The sequence below is a fragment of the Rhododendron vialii genome, chromosome 9a (assembly GCF_030253575.1).
Source record: "Rhododendron vialii isolate Sample 1 chromosome 9a, ASM3025357v1".
NCBI classification, from domain to species: domain Eukaryota; kingdom Viridiplantae; phylum Streptophyta; class Magnoliopsida; order Ericales; family Ericaceae; genus Rhododendron; species Rhododendron vialii.
In genome coordinates this window covers 327,837-353,709 of record NC_080565.1, presented here as the reverse complement: position 1 = coordinate 353,709, position 25,873 = coordinate 327,837, and the positions used below count along the sequence as shown (strand labels likewise).

At 38.5% G+C, this 25,873-nt stretch overlaps 3 protein-coding genes and 1 long non-coding RNA gene across 6 annotated transcripts; 3 read left to right on the top strand and 1 right to left on the bottom strand.

Annotated features, from left to right (window-relative positions):
- The first annotated feature begins 178 nt into the window (after window positions 1-178).
- Window positions 179-4,812, top strand: LOC131301793 (uncharacterized). Of its 2 annotated transcripts, XM_058328230.1 has the most exons (3): window positions 179-429; window positions 1,729-2,669; window positions 4,532-4,812. In XM_058328230.1, exons 2-3 carry the CDS (start codon window positions 1,731-1,733, stop codon window positions 4,535-4,537), a joined length of 945 nt encoding a protein of 314 aa, XP_058184213.1. In that variant the 5' UTR covers window positions 179-429; window positions 1,729-1,730; the 3' UTR covers window positions 4,538-4,812. The 2 variants fall into 2 exon arrangements, with proteins under 2 accessions (XP_058184213.1, XP_058184212.1); XM_058328229.1 differs by lacking the exon at window positions 4,532-4,812 and having other exon boundaries at window positions 231-429; window positions 1,729-3,933.
- Window positions 4,813-6,662: 1,850 nt separating this feature from the next.
- Window positions 6,663-9,254, top strand: LOC131301792 (probably inactive leucine-rich repeat receptor-like protein kinase At5g48380). The gene is made up of 2 exons (XM_058328228.1): window positions 6,663-6,968; window positions 8,159-9,254. The coding sequence occupies exons 1-2, from the start codon at window positions 6,966-6,968 to the stop codon at window positions 9,104-9,106; spliced, it is 951 nt and encodes a 316-aa protein (XP_058184211.1). The 5' UTR covers window positions 6,663-6,965; the 3' UTR covers window positions 9,107-9,254.
- A 4,844-nt stretch (window positions 9,255-14,098) lies between these two features.
- On the top strand, window positions 14,099-16,775 carry LOC131301791 (uncharacterized). Its single transcript, XR_009191433.1, has 2 exons — window positions 14,099-14,695; window positions 15,912-16,775. It is a non-coding gene; the product is annotated as an uncharacterized LOC131301791 (long non-coding RNA).
- A 930-nt stretch (window positions 16,776-17,705) lies between these two features.
- LOC131301790 (ankyrin repeat protein SKIP35) lies at window positions 17,706-24,829 on the bottom strand. 2 transcript variants are annotated; one of them, XM_058328227.1, is made up of 4 exons: window positions 24,721-24,829; window positions 23,227-24,462; window positions 21,369-21,801; window positions 17,706-18,651 (listed from the first exon to the last, which is right to left on the bottom strand). In XM_058328227.1, exons 2-4 carry the CDS (start codon window positions 23,865-23,867, stop codon window positions 17,836-17,838), a joined length of 1,890 nt encoding a protein of 629 aa, XP_058184210.1. In that variant the 5' UTR covers window positions 23,868-24,462; window positions 24,721-24,829; the 3' UTR covers window positions 17,706-17,835. The 2 variants fall into 2 exon arrangements, with proteins under 2 accessions (XP_058184210.1, XP_058184209.1); XM_058328226.1 differs by having other exon boundaries at window positions 23,227-24,796.
- Window positions 24,830-25,873: the final 1,044 nt, after the last annotated feature.

Here is a 25,873-nt window from a genome sequence, read left to right as displayed (position 1 = left end):
CCAAAATTTAATTTGAAGGATTAAAGGATATAATCTTTATGGGTTCCAAAAAAATTCGGAGTGGTTGCCGTGTGTAACCTCGCGTGGAGTTGAGTTGAGCGTATGGGGCGGGGCATTGTCGGCAATTCACGTAGGAGTTCTTTAAATGAATGTTCGTTCACATGGAGACGTGCCATCTGTCAGCGCCTTGGCATTTACCACCCTTTTTGGGTCCTAGTTGTATTTATATCCGTAAAATCCTCTCTCTCTCTCTCTCTCTCTCTCTCTCTGTAAATTTGATCTTCCGGTGAAGGAAAGATCAGTTGAAGGGTGGGTTCGTTGTATATCCATCTGCTGGCCTGCTTTGGTTCCTTTTGGAAATCATCACCCTGGTGCTCCAATTCCAGTTGCTTCCCTCTCACTCTGCTTTACTACTCTACTCTTTCTAAGGTAAAACTTTTAATCTCTGCTTTCTTTCTTGCTTTACTAGCTGGTGGGTGATTATGGTTTTCGTTTAAATTTGGGGGTGATCGGTTTGACCCAGCTGAATCACAGATCTAACTAACCGCCTTTCACCAACTACTCATACTTCAGTGCAAATCTCTGGGTTCATCTCAATTAGCAGATCTTTTGTTTTCTACGGCTCTTTTCTTTAATTTTGTAGAGGATTTGTTGCTGTTGTGGATAAAACTACTGTTTTTGGATTGTGACCAACAAGCTTCCGCCTTTTTCTGTTTTGTTTTTGGTATTTTAATTCGAGTGTGAGTGTGGCTTTGACTTCTTTCGTTTGATTGTCTTTGTCCCGTTTACGTCCAAGTTTTACTCTCTCTCTCTTTTTTGGGTCGTATATCAATGACTTCGTAACCAGATCCGAGTTCTTAAACATGATGGATCTACTCCCCTGCTTGATTTTTAGTAGCCTGATGCAATTCTTCTCTGTTTTCCCACATGTTCTTAGTGTTGGTTATGCTTCTCTCTAGCTGGTTGAAGGTCAACTTGTTGGCTGTGACTTTGTTTCTGTTGATCGTGGAACTTAGACGTTTTCCAACACTAGGGATGCCAGTTCTGAAGTCCGAGTCATTGTATATTCTAGAGGTCAATTGACATCTGAAGCTATTTCCTTTGAAACCATTTTGTGTAGTCGCATTATATATGACAGATCTGCCACATTCCATGATGGGTTTTAAATAAAAGATATGTAGGCTTTATACACGGTAAGCAATCAAATGAATGGGAGATGTTAAGGAAGGTTTGGTATCTTGCAAACAAGCTAAATTTATAGTGACTTGATTTTTTTCCTGGGTATTGTTTCATTTCGGCTGGTATTTGGGTTTGATGCCTCAGGAATATGGGTTTACTTGATTAAAAACGTGATTTCGGAAAGTGAATCTATTGCGTGGGTTTAAAAAGAGATGTATATCGGGACGTTAACTTTTCCGTAGCAAGAACATGCTCAGTGTGAGCTTGGTGACTCATGGTAATGCCTGCAAGTATTAACTTTCTGTTTCTGAAGCCAATGCATATTGTTTGGTGTCTGATGGTATAATAATATCATTTGAATATGCGCGTTCAGTGTATCTGTGTAGGCTTATAGTTTACTCAACTTTAGCATACCCATACAGTTCTTATTCTTTCCCCCGGTTATTTCTTCTGTTGCTGCTCACGCCGTCCCTTTGTTCATTTCATATTTATGGTTGTAGTTATTCTACCATCTAATTCTCCTAACCTCTGGTATTTGTTATTATTTAGGTATGGCATCATCTGATAAGCCAGAGACAGTTGAAAGGGAAACAAAGGAGAAAAAGCACGAGGAAGGTGACAAAGATGAAGGGAAGGGTGGATTTATTGAAAAGATAAAGGATTTTATTCATGACATTGGTGAGAAGATTGAGGAAACAGTTGGATTTGGCAAACCTACTGCTGATGTTACAGGGATTCACCTTCCTTGTATTAATCTCGAGAGGGCAGATGTAGTTGTTGACGTCCTTGTGAAAAATCCGAATCCAATTCCAATTCCTCTTATCGACATAAACTACTTAATCGATAGCGATGGGAGGAAACTGGTTTCTGGGTTGATCCCTGATGCTGGGACTATCCATGCTCACGGTTCAGAGACGGTCAAGATACCACTTAGTTTGGTATTTGATGACATTAAAAATACATATGATGATATAAAGCCTGGAAGTATCATTCCTTACAGGCTCAAGGTTGACCTCCTAGTTGATGTGCCAGTTTTTGGAAGGTTGACTCTGCCACTTGAGAAAACAGGAGAGATCCCTATCCCATACAAGCCTGACATTGATGTTGAAAAAATACATTTTCAGCGATTCTCTTTCGAAGAAACTGTTGCACTTCTTCATTTGAAACTGGAAAATAAGAATGACTTCGATTTGGCCCTTAATTCTCTAGACTATGAGATTTGGCTTGCTGACGTGAGTGTTGGATGTGCAAAACTATCACAATCTACGAAGATTGATAAAAATGGTATTAGTTACTTCGAAATTCCAATCACCTTCAGGCCCAAGGAATTTGGCTCTGCTCTTTGGGACATGATTAGAGGAAAAGGTACTGGTTACTCCATGAAAGGAAACATTGACGTGGATACGCCCTTTGGAGCAATGAAGTTGCCAATCAGCAAGGAGGGTGGTACAACCAGTCTTAAGAAGGATGGAGATGACAATGACGATGAGGTTTGTTGACTCTCCAGCTTTTTAATGAACCTTGTTACTTTCATTTAGTTCTACCTAATGCTTTATCTAACTGTCGTCAAAATTTCTAATAATTTTGCAACCTAATGCTTTATCTAACTGTCTTCAAAATTTGTAATAATTTCGCAGGTGAACTGTTAATACTAATACTTCTTGTTTGTCTCCGTCAAAATGTTTCATCCTTTGTATGCTCACACAACAAGTAACATGCTGCTTTTGTATCATATTCTGCATTTTCTCTACATTAGAAAATAGGTCAATGGCTTATTGTACTTCTTTGGCAATGTAACTGCTATTGAGCTAATTGGATAGTTTCTGACAGACTCATTTTCTTTTACCTAAGCAGGATTTATAGTTGGGAGGTTTTAGTTTTACTATGTAGAAATGTACAACTAAAATTTCATGCGGTGGAGAGTTAACAGGGCCGGCCCTAGGCACAGGCCCACAAGGCCACCGCCTAGGGCCCCCCAACTTATAGGTAATTATGTATAATATGTAAGGCTTTCTGTAGAAACCGCGTTATGGTTCAGTGGTAAGAATGTTGCCTTTCTTTCCTCAAAGTCAAGTTGCAATATTTGTCTCTCTGAAAGAGTTTTCATATCAGGCGCTACTAGTTAACAGTTTTAAATTCTACACGGGTTCACAATACTTATGATTTACTAAGGATAAGGAGTATGGACTCCGTACGCATGACGCTTGTTTGACCATTGAGACAAAATGGGATATTCAGATGCAACTTTTTTGAGTGCTTTAAGTTTAATATACCAGCAAGATAACAAATGCACACCCAACGTGTATACCTGATGTTTAAAACTTTAGTACTTAGTAAATTCTGATTTCGGGGGGAAAAAAAACAGGAACCTAATCGTGCAAGATATCCAGTTTGTTCCAAGTGACTGGTAAGGAACCTTTAACACCTATCAATGTGGAATAGAAATGCAACGATCGATCCCTCATCTCCTGTGTTTAATCAGTCTCTAAATCACAAATCCGATATCGATTCTGATATTGATTTATCAATTGCATGTCCTGTATTCTCCTGCACTACCTTATTCTTTTGAGTGTGATATATTACTAGCAGTGGCGGACCTAAGAATTTGACATAACGGGGGCACCAATTTTTTTTGTAACAGTAATATATAAACAAAAAACCATACATGAGAGCATGGGGCAATCTCGAAGCCACCACCTCTTGTTTAGAAAGAGAGCATTTTACCATTGCACCAACAAACAACTACTTTACATACATTCAACATAAATATAATATATATATATATATATATATATATATATATATATATCGGAACGGTTCAATGGACACCCTAAAAAAACACCCAAAAAAACACCCATAATTTCATTCTCATAGTTCCCGATCAAATTTTTATGATCCGAACCGTTCAATGTGTGCAGAATGTGATTTTAAGGGTGCTCGCGAGAAATTAGCAAAAAAAATGACCGGGAAAGGTTTGATTTAAGCAGTTTTTATTTGAACCGTTCAATAAAAAACCGTTCGAAACTGTTCGGATCAAGCCCTTCCCGGTCATTTTTTTTGCTGATTTCTTGCGGGTACCCTTAAAATCACGTTCTGATCACATTGAGCGGCTCGGATCATCAAAATTTGATCGGGAGCTATGGGGTGTTTTTTTAGGTGTCTCCGGAACCGCCCCGTATATATATATATATATAATCGCAAAAAAAAAAAAATTTAAAGGGCGTGGGGGCACGTGACCCCACGTGCCCTGTGGTGGGTCCGCCCCTGATTACCAGTAAGTTCTACAATGTCGTTCTACGGATGGATCTGCTTTTATCTGTGACTTAAAGATCTATATGTTTTCTCCGTGCAGGATTAGACAAGGCAGATTGTATGGTATGAGTTGTTGGTGTTCTCCTTCTCATTGCAAGAAGTTCTCGAATATATTGACATTAAATAATTATGAGGTGCTTGAGCTTGGGTATCAACTTGAGAACCGACAAGATGAGAACATACTATGAAACGTTGGTATTGTGTCTGTGTTTGTATTGTGTGTGTGTGTTATTGTGCTGATATCAAATATTTGGCACCTTTTTGCTTCCGTAAAACTGTTTTCTTATTCTGATGATGATTGAAAAGGTCATTTTGTGGTGATGGTGATCTATATATAATTGCTTAGGTGTTAGTAATTTCCAGTTGATCCTGGTGCATTTTCAGTCATGTATCATTAAAGTGCTGAATTGTGCTGGCAGAGCCTTGTTCGATTTGCTGTTAGGCCTGTGCTGCCGTTAAACCAGGTCGAGCCCTGTATATAAAATGGCTGAAGTCGCAGCAAATATAGCCAGAAAAGCTTGATCCATCCATACAATTGTTGAATCACTTGTAAAGAGGTCATAGACCGCATGAAATTTTGGATGTGCTCCGCGTATTGCTTTCTGGGTCGATTAAGTGGTCCGTTTGGGTGATAAGTTGAACCTCAACAGATGGATTTGACCCCTCATTTCTCTTTGAGGCTGTCTTTAAAGGTTAGGCTGGGTAATTCGATGATACGTGAAACATGGGACTGGATGTAGTCCAAGATTTAGTTAAGTTTTTCCCTTTTTTTGGGTAAGTAAAAATTTTATATCACCAAATAACCGCAAGAAGCTACAAAAACTTACAGGGGCATATCTCTAGCTCAACTATACATCAGTTTCAACCGAAAAAAAAAAAAAACAAATCTCTTATCTACACGTATCCCAAAAATCCGAGAGTCGAGAAGTCAATCATCACAGAGTCTCCTATTCTGAACAGAATTAGTTAAGTTGTACGCATATTGGGAGATAAAATGAAGTTGTAGTTTGAGTGAGGAGAACCAAGCAACGTAAGCCGAATCCAGGGACTTCCAATCTCCTGTACCAATTATTTTGTACCAAGTATAGCCACAATATCAACTTACTTCTTTGTTTTTGCCAAAATGGTAGTAGAAACTTTTATTCGATACGAGGAATATCCAATACTCAAAACTTAATGCGCAAAGACTCCATTAGTGATTGTGTTAGATTTAAAATTTGCCAAAACTAATAATAGTATCATTTCCTCCTCGGGCAAACCAATTCTCTTTACTTGTCAGAGACACATAATTTAGCAACATAAAATGGAGCATCCATTAATTCTTGACCACATTCTTCAAAATTGACGAACAAGTTAGGGTGTGTTATCTATCCAAAAGAAGAAGATGAAGAAGAAGAAGTTAGGGTGTGTTAGACAAATTTATTTTTTTCTTAAAGATAACAAATACTTACTTTGCTATTGAGTTGTTTTTTCTTCCATCTCGATGTGAGTAATCAAAAAAAGTACTATAAATATGGAATGAAGTTGAAAAAAAATCCAAATGAGACGGAAGATGCTAGAGCAAAGTGAAAATCTGTCTTTTTGGAATTTTTTTTTCCTTTTGATGAACTTTTTCGGGAGTGGGACATTGGCTCATAATTTTTTATTTATAAATTTCACTCACCAAGACAAATGATTAATCTAAAAATTGTGACGCGAGTCTAGGAAAATTCAGAAACACGGCTTAAAATATAGTGACTATAATACCAAATATTTTTTTCCCAAACACGCCGTTGAGCAGCAGCAGATCCAAAATATCAACGCACTTTTCGGTTAGCATCTTGGAACCAAAGCCTAATATTTCACCCCTCATCTACCTTTGAGGCTATCTGTGAAGTTAAGGCTTCGTTTTGGTACTAAAAACAGAGGGGGGGAAAGCTATTTAGTTCTTTGCTCACTTATATGATTTTATGAATAATTGATGCACAATTCATAAATTGAAAAAGCTAAATCAGAAAATATACGTGGATAAAGTTAATTGGTAGGAGTATTTGAATAAGTTTTGTTATTTCAGTTGTACCATTATTCTTCGTTTCAATTTTTGGTTGAAACTGGTCCACTAAATTCTAGTACATCCGTCCGTAATTGACCCAAGACTCAGCCTTACCGTCTTCAGTCTTCTCTCTCTCTCTCTCTCTCTCTCTCTCTCTCTCTCAAAACTGTCTCTGAAGGTTTCCATTCATGAGTTTTGGTCGTCATCAATGGATAATCTTGAAGTTTTCTTGAATTGGTTTGCGTTTGGGTGGTCAGTTGCAGCTGTTTTGTTATTTGTTGCGACTTGGTTTTACATTCCCAATACGTTTGCAGACAAGGTGATGGAAATAAATATGAAATAGAGGAAGGAGAAGGAGGAGAAGAAAAAGACCAAGGCACAGAAACAACTAGCTCAGTTAACAATCCGAAAGCAAACTACAGTTGACAGAGTGCAGAACGCCATGGTAAGGAAGAGGGGACACAGCTCTCTCTCTCTCTCTCTCTCTCTCTCTCTCTCTGGTTTTGTGTTATGTTTATATAATATATATCTGCGAAAGTAACGACCCCAGCATCATTTTCTATTGATTGAGCCAATTTACGTATTAAAACTCCCCGTGTTTTATGAAGAATATATATTACCTTTGGAGCATGTTTGGTTTCCGATAGTTTTTGTTACATTAATTTTGGCAATCACCAATTGACCAGAATTACCTGACTTGTTAACGGGTTTTGAAAAAAATAAAATAAAATTTTGGCTCATGAGTCAGGTTCATATGTGTTTTTTAGTAGTGTAAAATGCGGACCAACACAATGTTGTAATGTATGTTGACCCAGACAAATGAGTTATCAAAGAAAGCTATGCTATGCTAAGCATATTTTGTTGCATCGGTCAATAAACCCTTGACTTACACTGCAGTTGCCAATGCCTTGCTCCACTGCTGGAGACTGGAGCCTCTCCGCTTCACTGCTGGGGTTCTGTCATCACATAAGTTTTCTGTGAAATGGATGGAACAGGGGACACCATAAAAATACTAATTTATGGTGTTTCCTATCATATATAATCGAAAAAAATACCAAAAACATAGCCTAATATTAATATGTTCTGGATTGTGTAGAAACCGATGCTACGTTGTTTTGCCATAAGACTTGTGATTTCCTAAGCCGCAAACAAGGTCTAGAACAGTTCAATAGGTTGGGAATTTGCTGAAAACTAGATTGGAAATCGATGATATATACAAATGGAAACGTATCCGAACAGAATGAGGGACAAACAATGTTATTCTCATTGGTCTATCAGAATATAGTTATACATCTTGAGCTATTTTTAAACCGCGGTATCTATTAGGGTGTTGTATTAAAAAATCAAAAGATTGTGGCCACGTGCATGCTTATTCACGTTAAACATATATTATTTGACTTCTCGCATCTTCTTAGTGAAGTTACCCTTCTATCTTATCCCAAACTTCTCTCATGCCCCTAACTAGCAAAACAAAGTGAAAAGATATTGTTATTTCCCTATTTTCTTACATTTTAGCCATAAGATTGTGGGTCTGTCAGTGGTCGATGTAGTAAGAGTTGCATTTTATCCTTTCATTTTTATTAATCACAAAAAGCCCAAACTAATTTAGAACCGTGTTTTCTATTCTTATCATAGATCCATATGTTGGAGAAGCACGGCTCAATAAGGATGAGTTGCTCATATCTCCTCAAAGCAACCAATAACTTTAGTGATGATAATGTCATTGGGATGGGGAAATCTGCAACTTTGTACAAAGCAACAATTGGGAACGGTAATTTCCTCACTGTAAAGAGGTTTCGAGATTTCCCCCACATCGAGCAAAAGTTTATGTGCGAAATAATGACTAACGGCCGGTTAAAACACAGAAATTTAGTATCCCTGTTGGGATTCTGCAAAGAAAAGGAAGAGAAGCTTCTAGTGTACAATTACATGGCAAATGGTAGCCTATATGACTGGTTGCATCCAATGGAAGTGGGATACGAAAGGCCTACTTTGAATTGGCCTCTGAGATATGAAATCACATTGGGGATAGCAAGAGGTTTGGCATGGCTCCACCACAATTGTAACTATAGAGTAACTCATGGCAACATATGCTCCAAATTTATCTTTCTAGATAAGAATTTTGGTCCGAAAATATCGTCTTTTGGAGGGAGAATGATCATGACATCAAAGTCCGGCAATTTGAGGATGAGAATCTGTGAGAAGAGTGAATTTAGAGAATCAGACGATGTGTATGCCTTTGGAATTCTGCTTGTTGAAGTGGTAACAGGGAAAAAACCCGAAGATGTGTCCAATTTGTGTGAAGGTTTTGATGAGACTTTGATTAGTGGAAATCTGTGCAATGCCATCGAGAGTTCCTTGAGTGGAAAAGGATTTGATGGCGATATTTCTCAGTTTCTTGAAGTAGCACTGGACTGTATCGGGCTTTCTTTAAACGAAAGGCCTACAATGCTGGAGGTATACAAAAGTCTAAGATCCATGGGAGCAAAAAAAGGAAGCGCATATACTTCTGAGATACCCATGCAAATTGGAGATGGATGTGGTACTCATGTGGCTGAACACTACGGTATTGATATTATTTAAGAAGTTGAATGAAAGATATAACTAAAAGCATTCTACTGTTTTCCGATTATCGCTGTATATAAACCTATTGTGTGTATTGATGAATATGGCAGCCTTATTTGCTTGGAAATAAAAAGCATGAATGCCATGTCAATTGATACTGTCTTTACCATGTATTTGAAAAATCCATGGTAGCAATGCTACGATGACCATCTTTGGTTCCTTTTGGAAATCATCGGTTGGTCCAGTTTGAGTTGCTTCCCTCTCACTCTGCTTTCCTACTCTTTCTGAGGTAAACTTGAATCTCTGATTTCTTTCTTTCTCTCAAATCTACATGCTAGTCGTTGATCATGGTTTCATGTAAATTTTGGGGGTGATCGGTTTGAGCAAGCTGAATTACAGATCTAACCGCCTTTCACCAACTATATACTCATACTTTAGTGTGAATCTCTGAGTTCATCTTAATTAAGTCTTTGGTTCTCTACTGCTCTTTTATTTAATTTTATATCGGATTTCTTGCTGTTGCGGATAAAACTACTGTTTCTGGATTGTGACCAACAAGCTTCCGCCGCCTTCTTTTTTTTTTTTATTTAAATTCAAGTGTGAGTGTGGCTTTACCTTCTTTCGTTTGATTTTCTTTGTTCCGCTGACGTTGTAGAAGTACTACTTTTTTTTTGTCATAGATGACTCTTTCCTACTTTAGACACTTGTATATGTATGACTTTGTAATCAGATCCGAGTACTTAAAATGATGGATCTACACCCCTGCTTGATTTTTAGTAGTATTATTTACGGAATTATGGATCCACTCCTCCACTGCACATTTGTACGCCTGATGCAATTCTCCTCTGTTGTCCCACATGTTCTTACTTCTTAGTGTTGGTTATGTTTCTCTCTAGCTGGTTGAAGATCAACTTGTTGGCTGTGACGTTGTTTCTGCTGATCATGAAACTTAGATGTTCTACTCTAGGGATGCCCAGTTGTCATTGTGTATTCAAGAGTTCAATTGACATCTGAAGCTATTTTCTTTGAATTGAAACCATTTGTGTAACGCATTGTATATGTCATATCTGCCACACTCCGTGATGGGTCGTAGATAAAAAACTATGTAGCCTTTATAGATGTCAACAAGATCAAATGAATGGAGATGTTATGGAGGTTTGGTTTCTTTTCAGCTGGCATTTGGGTTTGATGCCTCAGGTACATGGGGTTACTTGATTGTTTTCAGTGTTCTCCTTCTCACATTGCTAGACTTTCTCGAGTATATTGACATTAAATAAATTATCAGGTGCTTGAGCGGTGCTTGAGCTGGGGTATCAATTAACTTGAGAACCGAAGAGATGATAACATACTATGAAACGTTGGCATTGTGTTTGTTTTGTGTGTGTGTGTTATTGTGCTGATATCAAATATTTGGCACCTGTTTGCTTCCGCAAAACTGTTTTCTTATTGATATGATGATTGAAAAAGTCATTTTGTGGTGATGATGATGGTGATCTATGTATAATTGCTTAGATGGTGGTAATTTCCAGTTGATCCTGGTGCATTTTCAGTGCATGTGTTATTGTCCTGGCAATTTCCAGATTCTGAGCTAATTTGAAGAATCTATATATGTAGGGGAGCATTCTGGAGACACAAAAAAGACACTTCATCTCAACTATTAAAGGCCAATGGCTGAGATTAGAAGTTCACAAAGAATTAATCCTGGCCGCATAAAATTACTCATGGCCACCAAGAATTTCTCTTGGCCGTACAAAATTACTCTTGGCCTCGCAATTCTTTGCGGCTAAGAGTAATTTTGTGCGGCCAAGAGTAATATATCGCGATCAGGAGTAATTATTCGCGGCCAGAAGTAATTCTCTGTGACCAATAGTAATTCTTCGCGGCATAAACTTTTTCTTTTTAACTACTAGGTAAGACAACAAAATTGTTGTTCAATACAACTTGAGTTGTTGGTTTAGATGATCTGGAGTTTCATGATCTGTCTAGAATTGAAATTTGTGAGTTTTTTGTTGGAGCCTTTTGGGTTGAAAGAGTTTCAAACTCTACTCCTTACAAACTCTAAATCCAGATGGTTTGTTTTGCTGATAAGAACCTTTGTTTGAACTAGCTTGTTTGGTAATAACTGCATTTGGACGAACGTGTAATTCAACCAGGTTTATGGTGATTGCAGGCATGATTAAGAATGCTCCAATGTTCAAGCGTTTGGAGTCTAGAATTAATCAAGGTACCTATCGTTAGATGTCTTTATCTTTCTTGCATCAGTTACCTTTAGTAGTTTTTTTGCCGAGAAAAAAACAAAAAAAAAGAAGTTACCTTTAGTTTTTTTTATTTATTTCCTTTGAATTTTGAAGGGTAATTAAGGGCTCAGCAATGGGAGTTGGCCGAGGTCGTGCTGTTGCAATGCGGGCGAGAGTAAGTTTTTTTCCCTCTTTTGTTTTCCATATGTAGTATAAGGTTTCCAAAGTGATTATTATTTCATGTCTAAGACTGCTCAATCATACCAAAGGTTGAACTGTGTATTCCTAAACAGGTTGTTTGAGTTTCCTCAATGGGTTGCTTCTGATAATTGAACTTACCCTTTTGTGCAGGCTCCGGCTGCAGGTCGTGGATCTCCACCTGCTCGGGGTGTTGTGCCCTCTATAAGTAGGTAATCCAGCCGTGGGTTCATCACCTTTGTTCTGAAGCCATAATACATTCCGTTGTAACCATTTTCCCGAGTGATGTATTATTCGCTATCCTCTGATTTGCAAGTCCCAAGTTTAGTAGTCTTTTGTTTTCAGAGCTTTATGTTGCGCAAGACACTTGCCACCTGCTTTTGTTGATGTTCAAATCTTGGATGATTTTCCGATAACAGATCCTGAGATGATATATTCTTCTGAATTTTCAATTTTTGTGTTTGTCCATCTATCTGTGATGCTTTTATTCTTTTGCTTGCCCTCCATATTAAAAGATTAAGGCAAATTCTATCTACAACCCATAATTTACACCATGCAACCCAATTTCTATATATAACCCATAACAATTGTGTAGTAATTTTCTACATACAATGCAACAAAATCCCCTTTAACTTCACTTTGAGGCTATCGGTGAAGTTTAGGCATTTTGGTACTAAAAACAGAGGAAACTGAGTTCCAAATGCTTGCAAAATGGACTCTAAACACTCCTAGGATAAAGTTAGAAGAAAAAATGTCACTGAAATTTGAAGTTTTGGGCGAAGAGAACCAAGTGGTAATCTGTATTGAGAGTGCTCTATGGTCATTTACCCTTGGAACATTTTCAAACTGACCAACCCCTAAAGATTGATTATTTTCTTTGGGAAATATGAGAGAACTTTAGTCACCTAAAACAAATATGGGATCATGAAAAGTAATGTTTTATAGAATAATAATCAGATTGTCAAGTGGCTAAAAAAATGAGTTGGTACATAAATGTTAAACCTTTTCTTGAATTTATGAGATTTTAATAAGCACAAAGCCACAAAACCTCAGGGCTAAAGGTTACTCATGCATGTCGTGATTGATTTGGTTCAAACACAAGACTTGGGATTTGGGATTTGGTTTGCCTACTTTAAATGTTTTTAGTACTCAAAGGCTCAAAGATAATTATTGTGATTAGATTCAGAAATAAAATCTACATTTTTATAACTTTTAAGTTTCGAAAATGATAGGATACATAGGGAAAAAAAAACAGGAAATTGTACCGTCCGGTTTTTCTGGGCAGTTTCCTTTTTTTTTTTTCCTTGTACTATATCAAGCCTCTTTGAATTTCAAGTGATTGAATGCCTTAACAAAAACTGATGAACATAAAAGTTATATTCTACTAAAAGTTGGTCGATCATAGTGTCTCTGTATTCATGAACTGTATTATGTCAGGAACACATACATGCATACAATTATATGTAATGTGGCATATAACCTAATTCATGAATGTTGTACGAGCTAGGAACTAAACTAGTAGTATATAATAAGTTGATTTTTGGAGTATTTTTCTTAATTGGTCGGCCAAGTTGAATGGAAGAAGTTCATTGAATTGAGTTGGATGGATGGGGGGCCCTCACAACATGTCCCATTAGGTCTTATACAATTGTCAGGTTAGTGGGACGCACTTGGCATCATTGTACTATAAAAACATGATCACCATTAAACAAAATCACAATATTTTAGCTACCCAAAAAAAAAAATTCACAATATTTATCCTATGGTTATGTTTTGTTTATCAGCCTAATATAGTACTAATAGATTTATCAAAAGACAAAAAAAGAAATGCAAACTTAAACAAGTAATTTAATGTTATTTCTTTTATTTCTTATGTTTTATGTTCTTAATGAATTCATGAGCCAAATACAACCAAGTGCTGCATTTGGATGCCAGATCGAAAAATTGCTCAAATTGGAATTTATCTTAAATACAATTACTCTCAAACACAATACACATTTTTGTTAATTGATTGTCACAATTTTTTAGAATTAATAAGAATTTTAAAAAAATTCATGTTATGTTTTTCGAAGTAATCATTCATCTCAGAAAAAGAGTATAAAGAGTAACAAATTATGAATAAAACAAAATAAAAAGTTCACCATAAAGACGAAAAAACCCTAACAATTGGAATTTTTGTCTGTAGGATGGTTTTATATGAACTTTTTTCTATTTTGGTTAATATTTTTAAACCTTTTTATTTCTCTCGTCGAAAAGAATGATTGATTTCAAAAACTACGATAAAAAGCTAAACAAAAGCTTAGTATAAATTCAGGAGCTACAGTAGTCCAAATTTTGGTGTATTTTGTATATAGTATACTACAAATCTTAGTACTTTAGTCGGGGTTAGATTCAAAATTAAATATTTCACGCATTTATTATTATACTATAAGTGCACATAGAATATTGAGTGCAACTTTCCAAATGCATCGCAGAATCTGGGATTACACTGTGACCCCAATTAATTAATCAATTTTTAAGGCAATAAGTAGATGCGGGTGTTGACTGATCAATGTGGGGATTACAGAGAGAGAGAGAGAGAGAGAGAGAGAGAGAGAAATATTGTGAAAAGAGTCTAGGGGAGAAGAACCTCCTTGCCTTGGGAGAGCCATCCCCCCTTTCTCCTCCCTTCCTCATTTTTTGGTTGCCCAAAGCAATCAACTTGCCTTGTCACCTCTCTGCCCCAGTGGTTGGGGGAATACATTGCACCCGACCCAATCACATCCCCTCTCTCTCTCTCTCTCTCTCTCTCTCTCGGTATCTGTCTTGACGTTTACATTCACAAATATACGTACGGCGGAACAATCCCCCTCTCTCTCTCTCAAATCCTGTCAGTATTCCCATCATCAAGCAGACCCCCAACCCTTCGAAATTCCTAAGGTTTATAAAAGAAACAGGGCCTTGACCCCATCACTCTCTTTCATACCATCCATTTCCTTTTACTCCAACCCCTGCCCTTCCCTACCAATATACTCCTTAAAAACCAACATTTTTAATCAAAGGTAGCAAGCAACCCAAAGAACCACCCATTTCTCCCTTTTGTATTTTGGTTAATCTTCTTATTTTGTTAAGGAAAGAGAGGGTGTGAAGGGGAGGGAAGGGGAGGCTTGGAATATCACAACCACAGCCACAGGTATTTATGTCTTTATTATATCTATCTGAGTTTCTGGTTAATTCCTACTCTCTGCTGGGAAATATAAGCAAATTTTATTAGTTAACAAGCACTACTTTATGTTTACCTGTTTGAACGTACTTGGTTCATGTTGTTTTGGGAATGGGTTATTGATCAAGTACTTGCCTTTTGTGATACATCTCCGCGCTCTCTCTTTCTTGTTCTGGTGGGGATTTGCCTTTGTGATTCACGTTGATTCCATTAGAGGGTCGGAGATTTGAACGTAGTACCGATCGATCATGAAGCTTAAAATGATCTAATCTAGCTTTTCTTGTTATTGTTCATCTTTATTTTGTTTTGTGTTTCTTGGGCTGTTCTGTTAAAAGTATAGTTTGGTTCTTTGGTAGCTTTATTGATTGAATCTGAACCGACCACACTGTTGAAAATACCAAAATCGTCGAATCTGTCATCTTTTATTTGTTCGTTTTTAAAACGGGCAAAGTCCACTTTGACCCCTGTGGTTTTATCGCCATGTGCGGATATCTCCCATTATGGTTCAAGACTGACCACGTAACCTACCTGTGCTTTTGAAAATGTGCGGATAGATCTCATGCCGTCATATTTTCCATCCAAATTAACGGACACAACATTAAAAGACCGATATACCATCATCATGTCCCTTGATTCTTCTTCTTTTTTAAATGTAACCACACGATCTCCAATACCAAAAATTGAATCCAAACTGTTAATATTGTAAATTTTTTACGAATACTACATCTATGTCAAAATTCAAGTCAATCAAAAAATGAAAAGCTCATGGTCGAATTGATTTTGTTATGAAATTAAAATTTCAAATTTGAATTTACAAAAATTTAGATCATTGGGTTATTGATGCTTGATCGAAATGATTTTTTTATAGAGATACTCTATTCTTTATTTAATATATTATGAACGACTCAGATTACATTCTAGAGGCGTGCGCGATACACTTCCGTTAATATGGATGAAAAACATGACGGCAGGGGATTTATCCGCACATTTTCAAAACCACAGTTAGGTTATGTGGTCAGTTTTAAATCATGAGGGGGGGTATCCGCACATAGCAATAACCACATGGGGTGAAAGCGGACTTTGCCCTTCTTAAAACTGCGCTGCAGTTGGATGATTATTTGTGACTTGGTTTTAGGGTTAGTAGTAGAAATTGAAGTCAACCTAAATTCTGTCTCTGCGGGTACAGGATTGCAAATGAATTCAGACATGGTTAAGAGAGATGCTGATTTTTGCGCCATTGTGAAAAAGAGATTCGCTTGTCTGATTTGCGGCATTGTAGTAGCCGCATTCCCAGTTTGCAGCTGAGTTTTGGAATTTGATAAGAGGGATCGGAAGCTACCCAGCTTGTAGAAAAGTAGTGAATCCTGTTGAGAGAGTTTTACAGCTTTTATTGTCCATCGGTTGGATTTGAGTTGGATTAAGAATAAGGGGTTGTGGAACCAGCTGAGGGTTTGTCGTGAGGCAATTTCCAAAAAAAAAAAGAGTACTGAAGAATCGAGATTGAGGCAACACGTTTGACAAGCCAGCCGAGAGAGAGTTATTTCATGGATACGAGAGCGAAGAATCCTACTGCTCCATTTCCAAAGAGGAACATGAATCCTGCAGTTAGAGGAGGGAGAAAGACCGAGTATCGTCGATCATACTCACAAGTGAACAGCAGAAGAATTATTCCCTCAAGTTATTACGGTTTGGAGTCGTTGCTTGTGCTCGCCTGTCTCACTGCCTCACTGTTGCTCCTTCCGCTGATACTACCACCATTGCCGCCACCGCCTTTGATGCTGCTGCTGCTCCCCATCGGCATTCTAGCTGTGCTTGTGATTTTAGTTTTTAGGCCTACTACTACTGTCAATAGAGATGTAACTCACTCAGCTATGTAAAGGGTGTTTATTTGAGACATGAAAAATCAGCTTTTTACGTCGTTAAAGTGTTTGCTTTCCTGAGATGTTCAAAAGCAAGAAAGACACTTCTTTTATCAATTTTTCATTCATTTTCTTAATTCTACAGGCAGCTTGCCAGCTTATAATATACAACCTTGGCAGTTTTGAGAACCTGAGATCTGGTGCTGCATTCGTCTTTCAAACATTTCTGTACTCAAGTCATTGGTAGTAGTAATTTTACTACTATTTGTATTCGCCGTGATCTGTGTTTTTCACAGCCATGATCTGAACTTCAAATATAGAAGACCAGCCAATTGCAGTTAAATCATTCAGACCCCTTCTTTATAACAAGACGAGAAAGTTACTTCTACTAGTGAACTTTTTATTCAAACTAAGAAAATAATATGCATGTTCCAACATAACTTCATCGACATGCACTTGGCTGCGGGTGACAAATTGGCAGCTGTAGCTTTTTCTGCTTCCGGAATAACGTACACCAATAATGGCTACCGAGTATCTTCGGCGTGTCGCAACACTTTATACACCAAATTCACCAATAATGCTTCAATTTATATTAAAAAATTCAGATTTTCATAGCCAAGTGCATCGCATGTACAACATTTTCTCATTTCTCTTTATGAAATATGTTGGGACTTGGGAGGCTCCATACTCCCATATATCTTCCACAAGTGATGATAGTGTTCGTGTACCCATGCCTACATGCACCAGTTTCTACGCGGAAGTTAACTTAAAGGTCAAATTGCTTAGATGCTATGGGATTTCCCGTTAACGGCTACGTGCTACGGGAAAAAGGAAAAGGTAGAATGCTTTTACTCCGGAAGGATCAAGATAAAGAAAAGAGAAAGGCAAGGGACAACAATTTGGACAGTCCAAAGAGGATCCCATCAAAAATAGCACACTGGTATACATAGTGCCATATCTTGGTCATGTGCATCCATCCTTCTGAAGGTAGTTTCTCCCTATCTCACATCAACATCACTAAATGAAAACGTGGACATCTAGTGATCAAAATTGTCAGATAGTAGCCCGGAGCAGAATTACCTCAGAGAATATAACTGCCCAACCATTTAAGGTGAAGAAAATGGACAAACATTGGTAATAGCTTCATCACATAGAACCCAACTACAAGCTTAAGCATTATTGTTATCTATGGCACATACACGGGAAAAAAGAGAGCGCAAAATCCAAAGGATGCAACGGACTAAGATGTTACTATGCAGTACTAGAAGCATGGAACAAAAATGGAGGAGGAAGATTATGCTCCAAAACAACCAACAGCTCTCTCCCCTTGCTTGCCGCCGCCTCATCCATGGTTCCATTTCCTAGCCTAGTTGCTGCTTCCACAAGTTGTCCCCTTAGCCTTTGCGACAACAAGCATCCGCACGCCTTGACACACTCCCTATACAGGGGCAAATATGCTATTGCCACCTGTAACGGGCCAGGTAGATCCCTTAAGCAAATAGGAGATCCACCCCACCTTATAATCCTCACCATGTTCAGGAAATGTTCTTCTCCTTCCTTCAATCCTTGAGCAAAAGCCGCCTCAGACCAGTGCTCCCGAAGAAAATCCCTAAGCTCAGGAGCAACAGCCTCGTCGTCAGACCTAGCAATGCTGTCAGCAACGGCATAAGTAGCGGCTGGATCGCCTAAGAAGTCCGAATTGAGGAGAAATGCTACCCCATCAAGGGATCCACCACTGCGTTCACCAGCGGCCTTGAGGATTTCAATGCTGAGGGCTGCAAGGACATGTTGAGGGACATGAGGGAGCAAATAGGAAGCAATCTCAACTTGGCTGCTGGAAGTGGCAGCCGTAAGGGCTAGACACAGTTCCATGTCTCGGCAGCCTCTTTTCACAAACCATTGGACAACTTGCATGCAACCCCTCTCCGCTGCTCTCATCAGAGGACCCAAAAATGCCATTGCATTACCCTCCTCCACTAAACATTCCATGGTGTCAATCTTGCCGTAGTGGGAAGCAAAACCCAAAGCCAGGTCAACATCGACATCCAAACTATTCCTCTGGGCAATCTGCAAAACCACATTTCAAGCCCCGACAAAAATGAGAAACAGACGCCTCTATAGCTAATGTTAATAATTTATACACCACAAAGAACCTCAATAACATCTATTTCCCGACATTATATGGCTCGACGATTCTTAGACTCATGTAATAGAAGAGACTATGACCACACAGTTGATAATTTGCTGATAGCATGCCTGTGTTTTTTAAAATAGCAGAGTCAATACAAAAACAACAAAGCAATATACTTGTGGATATATCTTGCTACAATGACAACAATCAAAGAACCATTAACATGACTCATTGGGTGAATGGTTACTAATAAAGAACCAGGGAACCTCTGCTTTTTTGCCCCAAGAAACCACTTCTTTGTACATGGTAATATTGAAGCAACATGACACCAATTAATGCTCTTTTGCCCCAAGAAACCATTGTTCAAATTTACGTTGAGCTAGAATCCATCGTGTGAAGAGGAAAGGGACTTATTTAGCTGATCATTAGCCTAACTGGGTATTAGGCTGCAATTGTGTACCCTTTTCTCGGATTAGAAAGAAACGCTATAACAACCATTGTGCGATACATTCTCTTCAAGCTTTTCTTTGATTCCTCTTATCTGAAGTCACACTGGGAGCCAGTGATTGCTATCCAAAATTGCTCCATTATCTCATCAGAAATGTTGGAAGCTTCTTGGGAAGGACTGAGGAATGAGGGAGGAGATTCTTCGAGTTGCATGGTGGAACCGCACAGGTTTGCTGGGCGGGAAGGGTCTTTTTCATATCAAGACAGCATGGAGCAGAACGAATGACAATGTCAGAGATGTTAAAGAGGGAGGCGATGAAGAGGAGGCAATGAAAGCCCTTGCTAATTGCTATGTAGCCAGGGTTGAGCAGGGGAATAGCCGACAGTAACCATTAACTTACTACTCCCCATAGTACTCAAAGCAAGAAGATGGCTAGTAGAAAGCACTTGAAAAAATGTTATCAGATTCCATGTGAACAACAATAGTCGAACAATACTGGACAATAGGTCTGCACGCTCCGAAAATTAGGCATAACCAGACCACATAAATAGAGGAACAATCTGAATAGTTAGTTAATTATTGACAATAGGGCTGTCCACGGGTCAGATTTTTCGGGGTCGGGTCATGGATGGGTTTGCCAGGATGTGGCCCGATTCCAACCGAGATGGTGGTCGGTTTTGACGGAACCGTACATCGGGTTGGTTGGGTTCACATGTTCCCATCAGATCAGAAACACACCTTACAAAGAGGAGTTTCAGAACGATAAAAAAATAAGAGTTTCAGAAGCAGAGGAAGTAATGAATTCATACAATTAGAAATATGCATCTAAAGAGGAGTTTTATATCAGAAATACACAAAACAAAGAGGCGTTATAGTCGGTAACAAGAAACGAAGACACCTTCTTCGACTAAAACTCCTCTTCTACTTGTAAATTCATTCGGTTACTGTAATCAATTTGAACACACATTGATTACACACAAATATTATACACTCATCAGAGAGAGACGAATCCAAACTCCACAGAGAGAGAGAGAGAGAGAGAGAAGGAGAATACAGATTACAAGGCTTCTGCGGTGACAGAGAGAGTGAAGGAGAGCCCGCCACCATCCATCGTCCCACGGCCAGATCTAGAGCGAGAGCGATGAGAGTCAGAGAGAGAGATGAGAGGAGGTGCTGTTTTTGGAAGAGAAATGAGAGAGACCCAAAAACTGAGGCGGCGACTTAAAATTGGGATTTCACTTCCAGCTTTGTTTATATTCGGTTGGGTCGGGTCCCCTTAGGTTGCATTCATTAAACCCGAAACCCAATTGAGAAAGGAATATTTTCCACAATGGGACCCAAACCCGCCCGAGTGTTTCCATCGAATCCACCCACTTTGCTGTTTTTTTCGGTTGGGCTGGATCGTGCCACTGGTCAGGTCAGACTAGTGTGCAGCCCTAATTGACAATATGTCATTAAGATGATTCCATCACTGAGGACTATGCATCATGAACCTATGCATAAGAACAATCAGAAACCAAAATCAATCCATTTTCGGCAAATATCTTTACTGGCATTATCTTTGTATCTCTTGATTGGCACTATCTACTATAGTGAGCATCTGATTCGAAGATGACAACATGGAAAGGAAGAACAGAAAAGATATGAGGAAATACAGCAAGAGCTTGTTTCACAATTCTGATCTCTCAGTGCAGTTGCAGTAAAGCCAAAAGCAAGAGATCCTACGGAAGGGAATGACCAAGACAGATATGGCAAGAACTTGATAAGAAATTACCGTAAGTAATGCCCAAAAAAATGGGCTTCACGTGCATCATACAGGGACCCTATCCCAACCCACTCAGAAAAACTTACCTTTGCAAACTATTGCTTCCCTTAGTCTGTAGACTCTGTACTCTGTACTCCTACCAGCTCATAGGGTTGGGCAGGCTTTGAGTCCCTGGATGTACAAGAGGCTAGAGGGAACAGGAGCTTACCTCAAGGGAGATTTTAGGGTAGAAAAGACAAAAATCGTAGTTAGTCTCCAGACACTATGCAGTATGCATGAGGATTCCTAAAACACATATCCAGAACATTGTCAACTATATAGCATAACCAAAACTAGTTTACAAAACCCAGCTGAAGAGAAAACGATCCCCATTTAGTTAAAGTAAAAAGCCTCAACGACAATTGAGTGATGTCCTTGAAAACAACCAAAACTACCTTTACCTGCAACAAAATGCGAACAAGTTCCGTGCTGCCAAAACGTGAGGCTTCAAGAAAACACTGGTTCACATTGTCTGCACCACCTTCTACCAGCATACCTAGCAAGCCATGAATGGCAGTTGCTGATATCCCCGATGACCAACCAGGGTCAAATGAACTAGAGAAGAGAGTAAGGGGAAAGCAAGCCGCATCAAAGGCCTCCGTGAAGTCCTTCCCAGTAAGTTGGTTTCCTGCCAGATCTAGGAATGTTTTGAATGCAGATAATTGGAGTTGGATCTCAACAGCAGAACTTTGAACCACTTTATCCCTATTCCCCTGGCTTCGAGAATGGAAGCCTATACATTTCAGAGCCCATTCAGTAAACTTCTGAACCTTGGCACCAGCTTCTGCCTTTAGAACTTCATCGCCATTGCATTCCTGGAGACGCTCGTGCAATCTGCCAATAAGGCAATTGTAAAATAAGTTTAACACATTTTCATCATGCTACCATAAACAAACATCACTCGTACAATTGTAACCAACAGTCGAAAGTCAAGAATCAACAAAAATGAGGACAGAAGAAAAAATCATCCAAATTGCTTCAATAATCATGAAGGTGGAATACAAAAGCTTAAGAACTCCAAATAACCAATATTGCATGCACACAAAGAAATTAGTAGAATAAGACGCAGTGTCGTCCTTGCAAAAGTCGTAACGGAAGAGCACTAAACTTGCAATTAACCTTAATAGAGGCACACTTGTCCATGAACTATGAGAAATAGCATTAACGTGATAACGTCCCGTTGTCATCACTTACCGGAAAAGATTTACTATATGTTATAGATTCACCAGGGGAAATACATTAAGAAAGATGTCCACTTTTTACTAAGCCTACCAATTACTAAGCAGAAGGGCAAGTTTTAGTATCTATTCCTGATGACATAGAAGTTACTTTTCCACTGGTTATCTTCTCTTTGCCGGCTGTCTTCCCTCTCTCATCCCTGTCGTTGGTCGGCCGCTGGTCAACCTGTTGGAGTTTTCCGGTTTCGCCTAACGGCTAGGCTGGCCTAGCGGGATGCGGTTGCTTGGGTTCGCTTGTCTACACCGGTGCTTCTCCTGAGTTCACTCGGTTCTTGGCCTAACGGCTTGTGGGGCGGCGGCGGCTTTAGGGTGACTCTCCGGGCCTTGGTGTTGTCACCATTTTGCCATGGTGGCTGGCGGTGGAGGTGGAGGCGTTGGCGGCTGATTTTGGGCAGTAGCTAGGGTCTTGTTTGAGCTGTATTGGTTGGGCTTGTCCCATTATTTGGGCTTTTAGGCCCTTGGGCGTTTGGACTTCATTTAATTATCTGGGCTTTTAGGCCAACGGGTGCGGGCTTTGTCCCGATGGGTTTTCCCTGCCAAGCTCGGGGAATGGGTCTCAGATAGGCATAGGATTTTTCTTAGTGTTGTAGATTGTTTGGGTCTCGGGTTAGGAATTTTATGCTATCATTCCATGCTCCTATTAATCTTTGTAACAATTTCAGAGATTAATGAAATTTTTTTGCCTTTCAAAAAAAAAAAAGATATAGAAGTTACTTGGGCGAAAAGATGCAGAACACACACATATTGCCATAAGGGATCAAGAAAAAATATAACTTGCTGAAAAGCATTCGAAATTGTATATGACCAGGAAACATAGCAAAAGCCCAAAATTGAGGAAAGCAGATTCAGTTACTGCAATTTCGTTTCTAAAAGCAATAATAAATAACCGATGAACTTAATCCATAAGAGTTACTCATCAGATTTTCCATATATTACTCCTCCTACTCTTAAAAATCCCCCCTTTCAAAATTAATTTCTGGCCTATCAAGCACAAAATCTTAAGCAAATGCATGATAGTTACCTTTGGGCCATTAAAGCCACTGTATCAGCCAAATTCATTGTTCTGCTCTGACAGGCGGAAACACACGATGCAAGGAAAGAAGTCCTAAGAGCAGCTCTTGTGAAGTCATAAGCACCGCTGTCAACAATCTTCTTAATTAATCCAGTAATTCCAAGCAGCTCCAGTTGTGTGCTCAAGAACCAGATCGAATCTAAGGAAATGCACAAGGCATCATTGAGTGTTTGCGGATCTGCCAACAATACCAGACTTTCTGCAAGTTCCCAGTCATGGGTACTCACAGCGCCCTGAAACAAATGCCCCAGCTCAATCCTGTCTTGCCTACTGAGTTTTTTCTCATGCCCAATCTCCTTGTTCTGACTTAGCTCAGATTCTGCACTGACCATTCTGGATTTGAGTTTCTTCACCCCACAAGGACAAGCCCCTGACATAACCGGTTGTGTACTAACAAGGGGTGCTTCTCTTGAAAATACCACATCACTCGCCTCACCTTTTTCTGGTGTAAAAACTGCAATCTCGTTCTTTGGAGATGCCATTCCACTCTCATCCATTTCCATAGCAGAACACGATGGCTCTTCGGGATTACCCCCCATCTCCAAACCCAAGCCATCACTTCCCATGGCCAAAAAATTGTCATCTTCCATTTTTTCCCCCTAATTGAATGTCCTCCCAAACAGAACCGCCCCCTTAAAACTGAGCAATAGTACTCAATCCATCCAAGCACCACAAGGTATTCGTATCAATTCTAAAACTCAAACTCAAAACTCCTCGTACACAGTAAAACTCACTTCAGAGCCAAATTGCCGCGATAATAAATTCCCCGTGCAAATTAATGATAATCCTACTTGGCTATTTATTTCAGCTTTTCCAGAAAACTCCAAATTGTTTGAGGCTTTGAGCAAAATCACACGACGAGCATTTGATCGTCTGTAAAACCAAAAGGCTAAAACCAACGAGAAGCTCGATAACTAAAGCAATATGAACAAGAAGGGCGACCAACAACAAAGAAGTTTACAACACCCTCTTATCTTCTAAGATGATCCGAATTCAAATCAGATAATTGAAACAGCTAATTGGGTGATAGAAGGTGCCAATCTTCAAGCTCTAACCCAAACTCATACCAATCCGTCAAAAGCCCTCTTCTAAGACCAATAACTACATCAGTAGAAACCCTAAAAACGAACCCATAAGTTCGATCACAATCCACAAGCAAATGACATCAAGGATCCAGTCGCGACCCTAGTCTACAAAAATTTATTATCATCACCGTCATAAGAAAACATCAAAATCAAAATCAAGAGCAATAAAAAAAGAAAAAAAGATTATAATATAACAGGTGCAGAGGAATCAGCCAGCGAAAATCAGACGGGAACAGAAATGAAAGGTGAAAAGAGGATCATATACTGAGAAAAAAAAAATTATAGAAACCAACGTAGAAGATTTATGAGAGAGAGAGAGAGAGAGAGAGAGAGAGAGAGAGTGGCACAGATAGCAAACCTGATAAATTAGTGGAGAGAGAAAGAGCGAGACAACAAACCTGGTCCTTAGACTTTTTGATTTTACAAACCAAATTGGTGTACGGTGCCCATCGTTTATCTATTTCTTTATTATTTATTTATTTCGTTTTCCTATTTTATCAGTACATTTTTTCTGAAACTTTTTCTCACATTGATTATTGTTCTTTCATTCGAAAATCTGAGTTCCAGAATTACAAGGCAGTGAAAAGCCCGTTCCGCTTTCTTTTTAAATTTTTTTAAAAAAAAAGTGATTTCAAAATTAAATATAATGAAAATAAAAAATAATATTTTAATTTTTTTTTTCATCTTTTAAAAGATTTCAATGAGATCTATCAAACAAGATATATATTGGTAAAAAAATTATTTACTTAAACACATTATTTTTGAGCTTGAAATTATCTTCATTTTCTAAAAATAAAGATTTTAATAAACTGGAACTCCTCAACTCCCTGACTCATGAAACAGAGTCTCCTAATGTCACCCAATTTCCAGCTCAGTACACACGCTCCCAAGTCAATTTTTAATATTATCACTAATTAGAAATGTAAGGAACACAATTTTCAAACACAATTTCGAACGCAATTGTATCCATAGCCGTTTGATGCAAATGAGTCAACATACATCAAATAGCTTTCATAAGCAATTGTTCCCGGAGTTGTATTCCTTGATTTTTTTATTCCTAAATTGTCTTTAAATAAAATTGTCAAAAAGAATAATGCTGTGTTTGGATGATTTTTTTTTTTTTAAATTGGGTTTGGTTTATGGGATAATTAGTGAAAAGAGAAATTAAGGTAATAATTGGAGATATGGGTAAAGAGTGAAGAGAGATAGGGATAAAAATGAGAATAATGATTAGTGATAATGATAATGAGTGGATAAAAAATTAGAGTAATAATTAAAAGTATAAATAGTAAGTGTTTTTTTAGTTTGAATTTATTTTTTCCAAAACTTGATCTGAACAAGGCAAAATCCTAAAAGTTACTAAGGCCCCGTTCCGGAACGTAAAATAAATACTTATTTTTTAAGAAGGCAATTTCAAGTTCAAAAATAATGTGTTTACGCAAATAATTTTGGACCGTTCCAGAAACCTTCTTAAAAAATAAACAGTTTATTTCATATTTTCAAACTCAAAA

Bases quoted from the DNA above. Each gene is read 5' to 3' on its own strand.
- LOC131301793 (XM_058328229.1), top strand. From the start codon at position 1,731: ATGGCATCATCTGATAAGCCAGAGACAGTTGAAAGGGAAACAAAGGAG.
- LOC131301790 (XM_058328227.1), bottom strand. From the start codon at position 23,867: ATGGAAGATGACAATTTTTTGGCCATGGGAAGTGATGGCTTGGGTTTG. The intron at 21,802-23,226 runs GTAACTATCATG...CCTTATTGGCAG, and splicing joins GTGGCTTTAATGGCCCAAAG to ATTGCACGAGCGTCTCCAGG. The intron at 18,652-21,368 runs GTAAAGGTAGTT...GTGGTTTTGCAG, and splicing joins TTGTTCGCATTTTGTTGCAG to ATTGCCCAGAGGAATAGTTT.